The sequence below is a fragment of the Ovis aries genome, chromosome 4, assembly GCF_016772045.2.
Source record: "Ovis aries strain OAR_USU_Benz2616 breed Rambouillet chromosome 4, ARS-UI_Ramb_v3.0, whole genome shotgun sequence".
Classification (NCBI taxonomy): Eukaryota; Metazoa; Chordata; class Mammalia; order Artiodactyla; family Bovidae; genus Ovis; species Ovis aries.
In genome coordinates, this window is record NC_056057.1 from 48456632 (window position 1) to 48468125 (window position 11494).

Genomic DNA, 11494 nt, shown 5'->3' on the forward strand with positions numbered 1-11494 from the left:
GAGATTGATAAAAGGAATTGTCTCACAGAATGTCATGAAGATTACATGAGAAAAATGCACATTTAGTTCTATGTCTGGTATCTACTCAATAACCAGTAAATGGAAGCTAGGATTGTTACTTTTAAAAACACACAAGCATCATCATCAATTTTTAAAACATGTAAGCAGCTCCCCAGAATCCCTTAACTGAGCCTACGGAAACCGAGTGTCTAGGAGTGGTCCTGGTGTCTCAGATTTTTAAGAGCTTCACAAAGAATTATCAAGGCGGGCAGGGTCAAGTGCTACTTCCTGTAACCGAAGTTCAGTAATATCAGAGCCACCGGGGAAGCTTGTTAAAATGCACACTCCTGTGCTCTAGGCCGAGTGCTTCTGATTCAGTGTCACTGCAATCTGGGATGCTAAGTTAAGTACCTAGGTGATTTCAACACAGGGTCCCCAAAATGGCTACACTTTGGAAAACTGAAACTGACTCACCCTTGAAAACTCACAGCACAGGAACATGGGTCCAACTCCTCTTGTTTTTATTCCTGGCATCCTTAAAGCACCAGGGATAAAATATTGACTAAAGATGCTCAGGGAGCCCAGGCACACTCCTGGAGCAGTAAGGATGCTATGTGCCCCTTGGCAGTGGCAGCTCGGGTAAGGCAAGGAAAAGGATCCAAGTGTCTGGTAAAAGTGACAACCATCATAACAAAAGCTTACATTACTGAGTACCTAATGTATGCCAGATAGTACTTCATGTATTTTCACATCAACTCTAAGAGCTGGTATTATTCCTATTCTGAAAATGGTGAAACTGAGGCTCAGAAAAGTTATCTTACTACACAGCTTGTAAGTGGCTAGGTTCAAATTTAAATAATGCTCCATGAAGCTTCTGTAACATCAACGTACATTTGCAATAAAATATACCTAAAATCTTATCATTGTTAAGTGTTTGGTTCACTGTCACCACCATCAATCTATCAAAACGTTTTCATTTTTCCCACCTGGAACTCTATACCCATTAAACACAGATTCTCAGCAGAGAATTCCCCCTCCCTAGCCCCTGGTAACCTTGTTTTCAATGTTCTCTACTCTGTTCTCAATGAATTTAATTCTTTCAGGAATGCTGCATAAGTGGAATCATACAGTATTTGCCCTTTTGTGGACACTATGCTCTTAAAAAGAACTAGACACCACCTTGGCCTGACATGACCAAATTAAGCACATGTCTCAACCATCTTCCATACCCTGGTTAGTGTCATCAGTTTGGATGTCCTGTCTCCCCACCCCCAACCTGGGACTCTATGACCTATTGGAATATTGGGGCAGGGCCACAGAGCTCCTCCACTCTCACCGTCCCCCAGCAGAAGGTGTCCTTGAACTGTTCATATTCAGAGAATCACAATCAGCTTCACAGAGCAGGTTTGCTGATAACTGCTTCTGTGTTCAAAGAGCCTGTCAGTGAGTCACTTGTATCTCTTCCTGGTGTTACTCTGTCCTGCCCTAGAGAGTATTTACTTGGTTTACTTTTTTCTTTAAGCACCCGATCCCTAAAATTGGCAAGCAGAATTATGTTACGAAACCACAGGTACGAGGATAAAGCATCCATACAAAAACAAAAGCTTTCCCCACAGTGGAATTCCAGCTTGACTTAGCGGCAACTGTATAGCCAAGACTAACACCGGAACGATAACGGTCCTTGGCCTTTGCAGGAAGCACTTCCCTAGACTCTCACCATGAGCTCAAGTGCCTCCGGATCCAAACCCTGGTCCATTCGGCTGATGCAGGCAATCTGAGCTCTGCCACAGGAAGGAGTAAGAGAGCCAGCCAACCAGCATTAGCTGGGAGCCCTTCCTCAGCACAACATCGTACCAAGAATTTTAGGAGAAAGAGACACAAGGAAGCCAGCCCTTGACATTCAGTTTCTATAGTTTGGAAAAAGGTCAACCCGTTGACCAACCCTCTCCCTTTCCATTATGGCTACCTTCAATTACTGCAGGCATGATCAGATTCCCGGTGATCAAGCCCTGGAGATTCTCCCATGGTCCCCAGGAGGCAAGACAGGTGTAGGGGCTCCCAAGAAGTGACCCACAACACTGGGGAAGGTAGATGCCTCTCCAGCCCTCTGCAAGGAGAGGGGCAGCCTCTCCTCAAGGTGCTGCCGGCCTGGGGGAGGGACATACAGTTGTGGGCAGCTACTCCTCTGACCTTTCTGAAGTCGTCTGTCTTGCTCTCTGGCACAGGGGTATCCTCCAGCCTCACTTCCATGTCCTAGGATTTTCTCAGTGGTGCCGTGTCCACAAACAGCTGGTAGTTGTTCTTGAGAGGAGGGGTAAAGTTGGGAACGACCTACATCACCATCTTGGTGACGTCACTTCTGGGGCAGTCACTAAATGATCCGAGTTTCCAGGTGTGAACACTGGGCCACCTCCAGGGTTGTGGTCCTCGGGGAAAAAGATGTTGATGAGGACAGGGTCTTGGTGTGTCTGCTGCTATCACTTTATGTCTACTTCCAAAGGATGTCATGAATGAAACAAAACATCGTGAATGAAAGGTTAGCCCGAAGGATATAAACACGATGCACACAGAAAACCAGGCAAAACCCAAATTTGTCTTTCTTAAACCACATCTGGATTGGAGACAGCAGGCCCCTGTAAGCCACTGGCTTGAGTGAACACGGCCTTCTAGTCCTAAATAACACCACAGACCACTTGGCACGTGGGCCAGAGCCCTAAGGAATCAGATCCTCCTCTGCTCTCCCTATTTTCTAATCCTTAACGTGGAAATACTGAAGCCAGCCGCTCTGCTCTCCATCATGTGCATCCCCATTTCAGACAAATCCCAGGGGTAATCAACTGCACAGAATGCCAGTTGTATTTCCAGCCTGACTTTAAATATAAACTGAAATCCTTAATGCTTCACCATGCTGCTTTTGACATCAGGGGCCCTCATACAATAAATGCCATTATTATCAGAATCGGTGGCTTGGGGTCTCCTCCACCCACAGTGAGGGAAGGCTGAGCCGAACCTGAATCTCAGTGCTACAACCATTTACTATGGACATGAAGTTTTGAAGGAATCATCCTGGAAATTTGGAGGAAAGCTCTGTGAGGGGTGGAGTCTTCTCCATTTAGATGCTTCCACATGTAGCCCCCTGCGGACAACAGTCACAGCTCCACACCTGCCTGCTGAGGATTCAGTAAGGCCGCTTCACTGGGACCTTGGGCCTAAGACATGGACAGATAGTAGCAGAACACTGCTGAGTCTGTTTCTCTTGTGTTCTTACCTTTCCAGCCTCACGTTACACCAGTGGTTCTCTTATCAGGGTTATTTGGCACCATCCCAGCCCACTCCTGGGATCTTTGGCAATGTCTGGAGACATTTTTGGCTTTTTCAACTCAGGGGAAGCAGAGATTCCACTGGAATCCAGGGATAGAGGCTAAGGATGCTGCTAAACATCCAACAACATCCCAGGTCAGTGTTCTACCACAAAGAAGTAGAGTCCCTGCTGAGAAACTGTACCGCTCTCTGCTTCGCTTTCGTCACGCAAGTGACAGACTTTTTAGTTTCTAGAATATTCCATATTCTCTCACACTTTGGGCCTGCACACACATTGTTTCCTTTAAATCTGTCCTGCCCAGCTCTGCATATTCATTCTCCAGGTTTTGGCATAAATACCATTTCCTCAGGAATACACACCCTGAGCCCCGAACCTAACTTATGCTCGCCATCATGCTTCCCAACAGTACCCCAATTTTCCCTTTCTGAGCACTCATCACGGTTGCCATGACTTTTTCAACATTTGCCTTGGCTGCTAGGATGGGCACGTCACGAGGGAGGGGCTCGTGCTCGTCCACGGCTGTCCCCCAGGCCTAGCCTGGCGTCGGCCCACTGTCACTCGGCCTCAAAGGCACGACGGCGGCCAGGAGAGCAGGAGCAGATATTAAAAACTGACCAAGGGACTTCCCTGGCGGTTCAGTGGTTAAGACTCCACCTTCCAATGCAGGGAACGTGGGTCTGATCCCTAGTCGGGGAATGAATACCCTACATGCTGTGGGGCAGGTCAGCCCATATGCCGCAACTATTAATACTGGGCCACACACAACTAGCGAGAAGTTCGCTCACTGCAACTACTGAGCCTGCATGCTGCTAGGAAAAAGACCCCGTGCGACCCACAAAAGTCCTGCGTTCCACAACTATGACCTGATGCAACCAAAAATCAATACAAACCAACCAATAAATAAAAACTAAGCAAGACACCCAGAGGCTTAAACTACCCTCCCACTATGCTGTTGTTTACTCACTAAGTCGTGTCTGACTCTTTTGCAACCCCATGGACAGTAGCCAGCCAAGCTCCTCTGTCCATGAAATTCCCCAGGCAATACTAGAGTGGGTAGTATTTCCCTTCTCCAGGGGATCTTCCCAACCCAGGGATCAAACGCAGGTCTCCCACACTGCAGGCAGATTCTTTAACCAGCTGAGCCACAAGGGAATACTGGAGTGGGTTGCCATTTCCTTCTCCAGGGGATCTTCCCGACCCGGGGATTAAACCCACATCTCCTGTATGGGCAGGCGAATTCTTTACTACTGAGTCATCAGGGAAGCCCCATCTTCCCACTATGCAGGCACAAAAGAGAGAGGCAGGATCAACTGTCTCTGATGTGGACCACTACCTAAGATAAATGGAAATGGCAAGATACTACCCAATACTTATAGGATGTTATTAGCCACGTGGGTAAAGCAGGCAGGAAAAACTATCCATGTATCTACTTGAATGCACTTAGAGGATCTTGCAAAGGATACACAAGCAACTGGGGACAAGGGTAAAAGACTTCCTTTTTCACTGCATATCCTTCTCAACATTGTAACATGTGAACATTATTGAAAAAATAAACATTTGAATGAGAGAGAGAAAACAGTTTACATCTTCCAGCTATAAAGTGTCATTCCTTCCTGTAGACTGACATGATGAGAACCCAGCACAGGCTAACTGGGCTTAGGCAGCAAGATCACATGCAGTGTTTCAAAGTGTGCCCAACCTGCCTAACTTCCTATTTGGGGAGGAGCTAAAGCCACACTTTCTCCACAGAAGAACTCAAGTACATAGAAATACATGTATGTATAAACAGATACTTATTTTAGAAGCTCCATGTTTTCAAAGCTAGACGGTATTGAAAACGCCCTCTCTCAGCTTTGCCACCTTGGTCACGGCGCTCCCCCTTCTCTACCAGCTGGATGAAACTGTGAAGTTGACTCATTCTCCAAGTCTTCTCCTCCTTTATGTCTTTCCTCCCTGTCACACTGAGGCCACTCCACTTCTCCTATCCTTTCATCCCAAGCACTGGGCAAAAGAAGAGAGATGATAATGAAATGCCAAAGTGAACAAATGTTGCTGCTTATTAGCAAAAGGGGAGGAAGGTAGGCTTAATGGGGAAAGAAGTTGAAATTAATGGTGAAAATGAGGTTTATCAGTGTAATCTGTGGACTGGGTGTCTTCCCATTGCCTATTAGCATAGATAACAGAGTTGTCTGTATAATGATAAAGGGGACCAGTCCACAGTTTCCCATAAATCTCAACCACTTGTCGCTAGCTTCCCTGACTTGGATTCCAAGAACCCTTTGTTCTTATCAGGTCAGTTACCATCTTTTCTCTAATTTGCCCCCATCCAGCTATAACTGAAAAATTCTTAAACTTGAGTTGAACACACTCCCATGTTCCCTGCTTCCTCCTGTGCCCCAGCCTAACTCCACCAGCATTAGCAGAACACCAAACTCTCACAGTCACAGCAAGATCTTACTGGCCCCAGAACAGTTTTCAGATTGGAAGCATTCCACAAGTTTACCTACATCAAATCAAAACACCTGGCAACACTGATGCACAGAAACACGCCTGAAGTAACGAAGGCAGGCCTCCAAAGGACCCAAACAATGATCCACTGAGGACTTGCTATCCTTCCTGATCAAACAACTCATCAATCATTTAAAAAATATTTTTTAAAACATCCTGCTCCCCAGAAAGAACTCTGAAAACTCTTCTCAGCCATAAGTCCCAAACTGCCAAAGTAATTTTTTCTAGCACTTGATAAAATTTATCAATGACTAGATATCAACTGTACTTCATCAAAAGCAAGGATATCACAGAAATCAGCTTTCAAAAAATCTTCAGCTTTATAAAATTATGATAACATGGTTTACTCTAGAAATAAAATTTCTAATTGGGTATATCTTTTCCATTCATCACTGGTTAGTTAAAAATCCTCGTTAATTCTAATAATAAAATTTTCTAGAACTAGCTTCATTAATATATGATGATGATAATCTTAATAACATCTAAAAATTAAGAAAGGCACAAATTCATTAAGCATTTACTACGTGCTAAACTCTTTTGTATTGTCTCAGTTAATCCTCACAACATAACCCTGCTATTATCTCTGAACTTTTTGGGCAACTTGATGTATAGTTCAGGACATCGATGAGCCATACATACCTGGTCCTTACTTATAAATGCACATTCTTTAAAAAATAAAAAGTTCAGGTGAGGCAATTAGAAAAGAGAGGCATCTTTCTAAATCACGAAGTTTTCCCTCAATTAGCTTAGGAAAATGTCTTCCAATAAATCTGTGAAGCTAGAGAAAGAAAATTATTTTAAAAGGTTAGCTAGATGAATTGGCCTTCCTTGGAATTTCCTATCATAATGGCAGCTCACAGATTAGGCTAATAAGGTTTCTGGGACCCTCCTTTTGAGGAAATCATATCACTTCAGATCCAGGTCTATCCCCTCTCCACTATGGGGAACACATCACCCTGGGTTTGGTCACAGACCCTTAGTTTTCTCAGTCTTAAAGTCCACACACCACTCACAAACTATTTGCAGGACAATTAGGCTTGTGTACGAGATGCAGTGATGTTTGGCACCAAGAGCTTATAAAAAAAGAAAATAAGTCCAGTATTTGTAGTATAAGGTATTTCTAATGTGAAGGCTTGCTTTTTGTGTTGTTCAGTCACTAAGTTGTGTACGACTCTTTGCAACCCCACGGACCGTAGCCCATCAGCCTGCTGTCTGTGGGATTTCCCAGGCAAGAATACTGGAGTGAGTTGCCATTTCCTCCTCCAAGGGATCTTCCTGACCAAGGAATCGAACCCACATCTCCTGCACTGGCAGGTGAATGGTCTACCGTCAAACAGTCTGTGTAGTATGACTGCATCTCAAATGTAGGCACATTCAATAAAGGAACTTAAGTTCATAGGTCTCAGAGGGACCAGAGGAGATTTTTAAACCACTCCCTTACTTTACAAGAAACAGAGCAGGCCCAAACAAGGAAAGTGAGGTTCCCAAGGTCAGACACTGGAATTAGAAAGCGGATTCAAAGCCCTCTCTCCTGCTCCCTTTACCCTTCAGTCTCAATATAACCCCACATGACTACATTCAAGCACAGAAATAACTATGCCTTCTGAACCCAAGTGATGATCTGGCAAGGTTCAAAAGTATTTGCCAAAAAAAAAAAAAAAAAGCATTTGCCAAATTCCTCTTGACGTGATTGTAGCTAACTCTGGATAAACGGTCACATGAGTGTGAAGACTTTATTACAGAAATCTCAAATCATTCAGCTAACATTTCATACTGATATAGGTGGAGCTGAAGTAGAAAAAGATTCAAGGCACGGAGAAGGAACTATATTACAATAGTCAGGTTGGTCAAAAGTCTGCCAGTCCTTCCCTCCTTCTGAAGCTGGGGCCAGATGGAGGCGAAGATAAAATGGTTCTTTTTTCATTTTTCCAGCCTGGCTTTTCCCTCAGAGTTTAGTCCATAAAAAATATCATATCACAATGTTCACAGCAGCATTATTCACAATAGTAAAGAGATGGAAACGAGCTAAATGTCCATTAACGGATGATAAACCAAACATGATATATACATACAATGGAATATTATTCAGCCATAAAAAGGAGTGAAATTCTGATACATACTGCCTCATGAATAAACTATGAAAATATGATGCTAAGTGAAAGAAGATGGACACAAAGGGTCATATATTGCAAATATATAGTATCTAGAATAGGTAACTTCATAGAGACAGAAAATAGAATACAAGTTTCCAGGGCTCAGCCCCAGGGGAGGGGAATAGGAAATTATTATATTAATATAATGGAAACAGTGTTTGTGGCTGAGATGATGAAAAAGCTCAGGAAATGAATAGTGTTGAGAGTTGTACAACACTGTGACTATACTTAGTAAGTATACTTAGTATACTTCAGTATCACTGAGTTGTGAGACTTTAAAATGGTTAAAATGATAAATTTTATATTTATTTTACAATAAAAAAAGTCACATCAAAATCTGGATCATATACCTTCATTTCTTAATTGGAATTCCTAAATTCACCTATTAATTGTTATTAAAGCAGTCTCAAGACCTGCTTACTACTGATGACATCCTGGTCTTTCTATGTATGCTCACCACCTGGAGAAAAACAGTCACACACAGGCCACACTGTGTCCTGCAGAGATCCATCCACAATCAGGTACCTGAGACTTCCCACTCAATGACTCCAGCAAGAAGGCCAATGGCAAGACGAAAGCAACCAGTGTATCTGGGGACTTTGGCAACCAAATATCCTGATACCAAGTCTCAGCTAAACCTTTAAGCTCCTCACCATGGGAAGAAGAGATACAGTTCATGTATATACATACACACACAATCTATCCATGAAGAAAATTGTGTGCGTATACAGGAAGTCCAGGAACTGATAACCCAGGCCTGCTCCACCAGGCCCACGAACAGAGATTTCAGCCCATACATGGCTATTTCGTAAACTGAGCAATCGCACAGTTACACTGAAAAGTGGGGCTCCGTAATACAAATGCACATAATTAGAAGCGAAATCTTTGTATCTTTACAGGTGAAAGCAAGATGTAAGCTTACATCTTTACAGATGTAAGCAAGATGTACCACTTGTGGCTTCTAAGGAAAGGAGACCTTTACATTTTTTTTCCCCCCTTAAAAGAATCTATTTCTCATGAGGCAAAGAGAATCTGAAAATAAGGGTCTTCTGAAATAGAAGCTTGGGGGAGGGTGCAGAATATTTTTGTGTGTTATAGTCATAATCTATCAACCAGGCCTAAGAGGTGCCAATTCTGGGCCATACCATGACCATTATTCAACTTTAAAGGTTTTCACAAGCTCATCTTTTCTGGAAACCTCTTCATTGCCACTGGTCTGATAACTGAGTCCCATAAGTTTTTTAAAGGTGTCAAGAGTTTGTCTGTGAAGAAAAACAATTTCCAGTGATACTTCCCAATGCCAACACACATGCACACTGAGCACAAATAAGCTGCCACTTGTAAGAAGGCCACTTGACATCATTCCCTTGTGCATCCTAAAGACACATGTCAAGATCACACTAAGATATTTAGAGGCAAACATCTTTAGAATACGGTTTCGTTTCCAATCAAAGTGCTTAATTAGCAGAAACATTATGCTAGAGAGCTGTCCTTGAATATGCATGCATTTTTAACCTCCATGTCATTTTTTTTCTGAAGCACAAATTCTCCTCTCACTGGATGGTCAGGAAACAATTAGGCACAGAAAACCAACTGTCTGAGGTGTGATCCACAAAACAAGTTCCATCTTTCCAAGCAGGTTTCCGCTGCCGATCAGGGTGACATCGCGTTTTATGAGGGAAACCATCCTTTGGCATCTAATGGCCTTTTTCTCCATTCATTTTGGATGAGCCAGACTCCTATGGCCTAGTTATGGCTGAACACTTTCCACACTTTCCGCCAACCTCTTCTGCACCCCTGCACTTCCTCCTACCTCCAATTTCAGTCCAACACATTTACAAGACACCAGTTGGTAAATCACAATTCAACTGAACCCATCCATTCGTTCAAGAGAAGTGGTCTCTGGAGTTGCTCCATGTGAAGCCCATAGGCCACAGCTACATATGGTAGACTTGCAAACATGAACAGGCCATAATTTATTTATGATGACCATGTGTGTTTGATGCCCAGTTCCAGCAGGCTGTGGCTTCACTCACCTGCCTCTGTCTGGGATGACCTAGCTACTCACTGTGTTCCATTTTAGGTACTGTATTTCCACGCTGGGGAAACAGAGAGGGGTGACCGGCTGAAGGCTATATACACAGATGCCCCTGCTCACCACATTAGAATCTGTGACCAAATGTAAAGTGGGCCAAATGTAACTTGCTGCAAAGGTTTGCCATGTACCACGGTTTTTAGTGGAGAAGTAGCTGCTGGGATGACTGACCACGTGGGGTTCATTAAACTGTTGTGTATTTACCCACAAGGAAGGCTGGGATACTTGTGAGTGGAGCCCTGCTCCTCATTTCAACAATTTCCACCCCCCACCATTTGGCAATAATGCTCCAAAGGCGAATAGCAGATATGTATCAGAAGGTCCAAATGTGGACTCCAGCTGAAGTGCAGGAAACTTCTGCCTTCAATAGTCTCGACCCCTCTACCCCCCAGTTGCATTTGTACTTTGAAAGAAGTTACCATGAAGCAGTAGTCACCTGGGCGTGCTCAATTTTTGACAAGCCTTAGTCACTCTGTACCCAGCAGAACAATTCACATTATAGTCGAAATCCTGTGAAGATTCTGCCACACATGCTAACACTAAAATGCCAGTAGCTCCACTTACCTTCTTTATTAAGCCTCATAACCTCCCTGCTTTTTCCACCCTCTTTTCCAGCCTCTTCTAAATCTACATCTGCAGATGAAAAAGAAAAGGAAAAAAGAAAATAAGGAAAAAAAGAGAAAAAAAAGGGGGGGAGGCAAAGTCAAGGGGGGAAGGGAGAGTGTTTATTTGCAAACAGATCGATATAAATACTGGATATGAAAATCTTTCAAAAATTGACAATGCAACATTTTCTCCCAAGTCCGGATTTCCATCTACCTGGCCCATATAGGTACCAAAAAAAAAAAAAAAACTATGCAAGCAGCAACAGAGTAGCCTTTTAAACGGATACACCGTGGGGCTGTGAAAGCCCACCCCGCGGGCTGCCACGGGGAGAGGGCACAGACAGACAGACAGACAGACAGCCCTGGCAGCAGGGCCTCTCTCTGTGCACTGATGATCTGTCTCTGTGTGTATTTATTTAGAGAGAGGGAGAAGCATGGAGGACACCGGGGGCCACTCTCTCTCCACACACACACTTTTTCCCAGTGGCTCTAGGTGAATGGAAAGGTTACAGGGTAATAAAAGGAGGAGGAGGCGGTGGGGTTCTTACTGTCGGAGCAGTGTAATTTGGCGGCGTCGATCCAGGAGGACCAGGGTTTGCCCAGAAACGCCTCCGGACTGGGCACTTTGCGATCCAGTGTCGCCATTGCTCTTCCTTCTTGTTGCTTTTTCCCTGTTCCTTCGGCAGCAGCAGCCGAGAGACACGGGATTCGAGAACGCTCCGACGTCATCTTCGGAACGTTCCGACATTGAGTGTTCTGAAAGGGGGAGGGAGGGAGGGAGGGATGGGAGGAGGGAGGCGGAGGAGGAGGA

The 11494-nt window shown here is 44.1% G+C and overlaps 1 protein-coding gene across 11 annotated transcripts in view; it reads right to left on the minus strand.

Moving 5' to 3' along the window:
* The window catches only part of ATXN7L1 (ataxin 7 like 1), a 260215-nt gene extending 248779 nt beyond the window's left edge, over positions 1-11436 (minus strand). For all 11 annotated transcript variants that reach the window (XM_060415001.1, XM_060415000.1, XM_060414997.1 and 8 more), the window contains exons 1-2: positions 11232-11436; positions 10643-10711 (exon numbers count right to left, since the gene is read on the minus strand). In XM_060415001.1, coding sequence (XP_060270984.1) covers positions 10643-10711; positions 11232-11412 — 250 coding nt within the window. In that variant the 5' untranslated portion in view covers positions 11413-11436. The remainder of the gene's footprint in view (positions 1-10642; positions 10712-11231) is intronic.
* Positions 11437-11494: the final 58 nt, after the last annotated feature.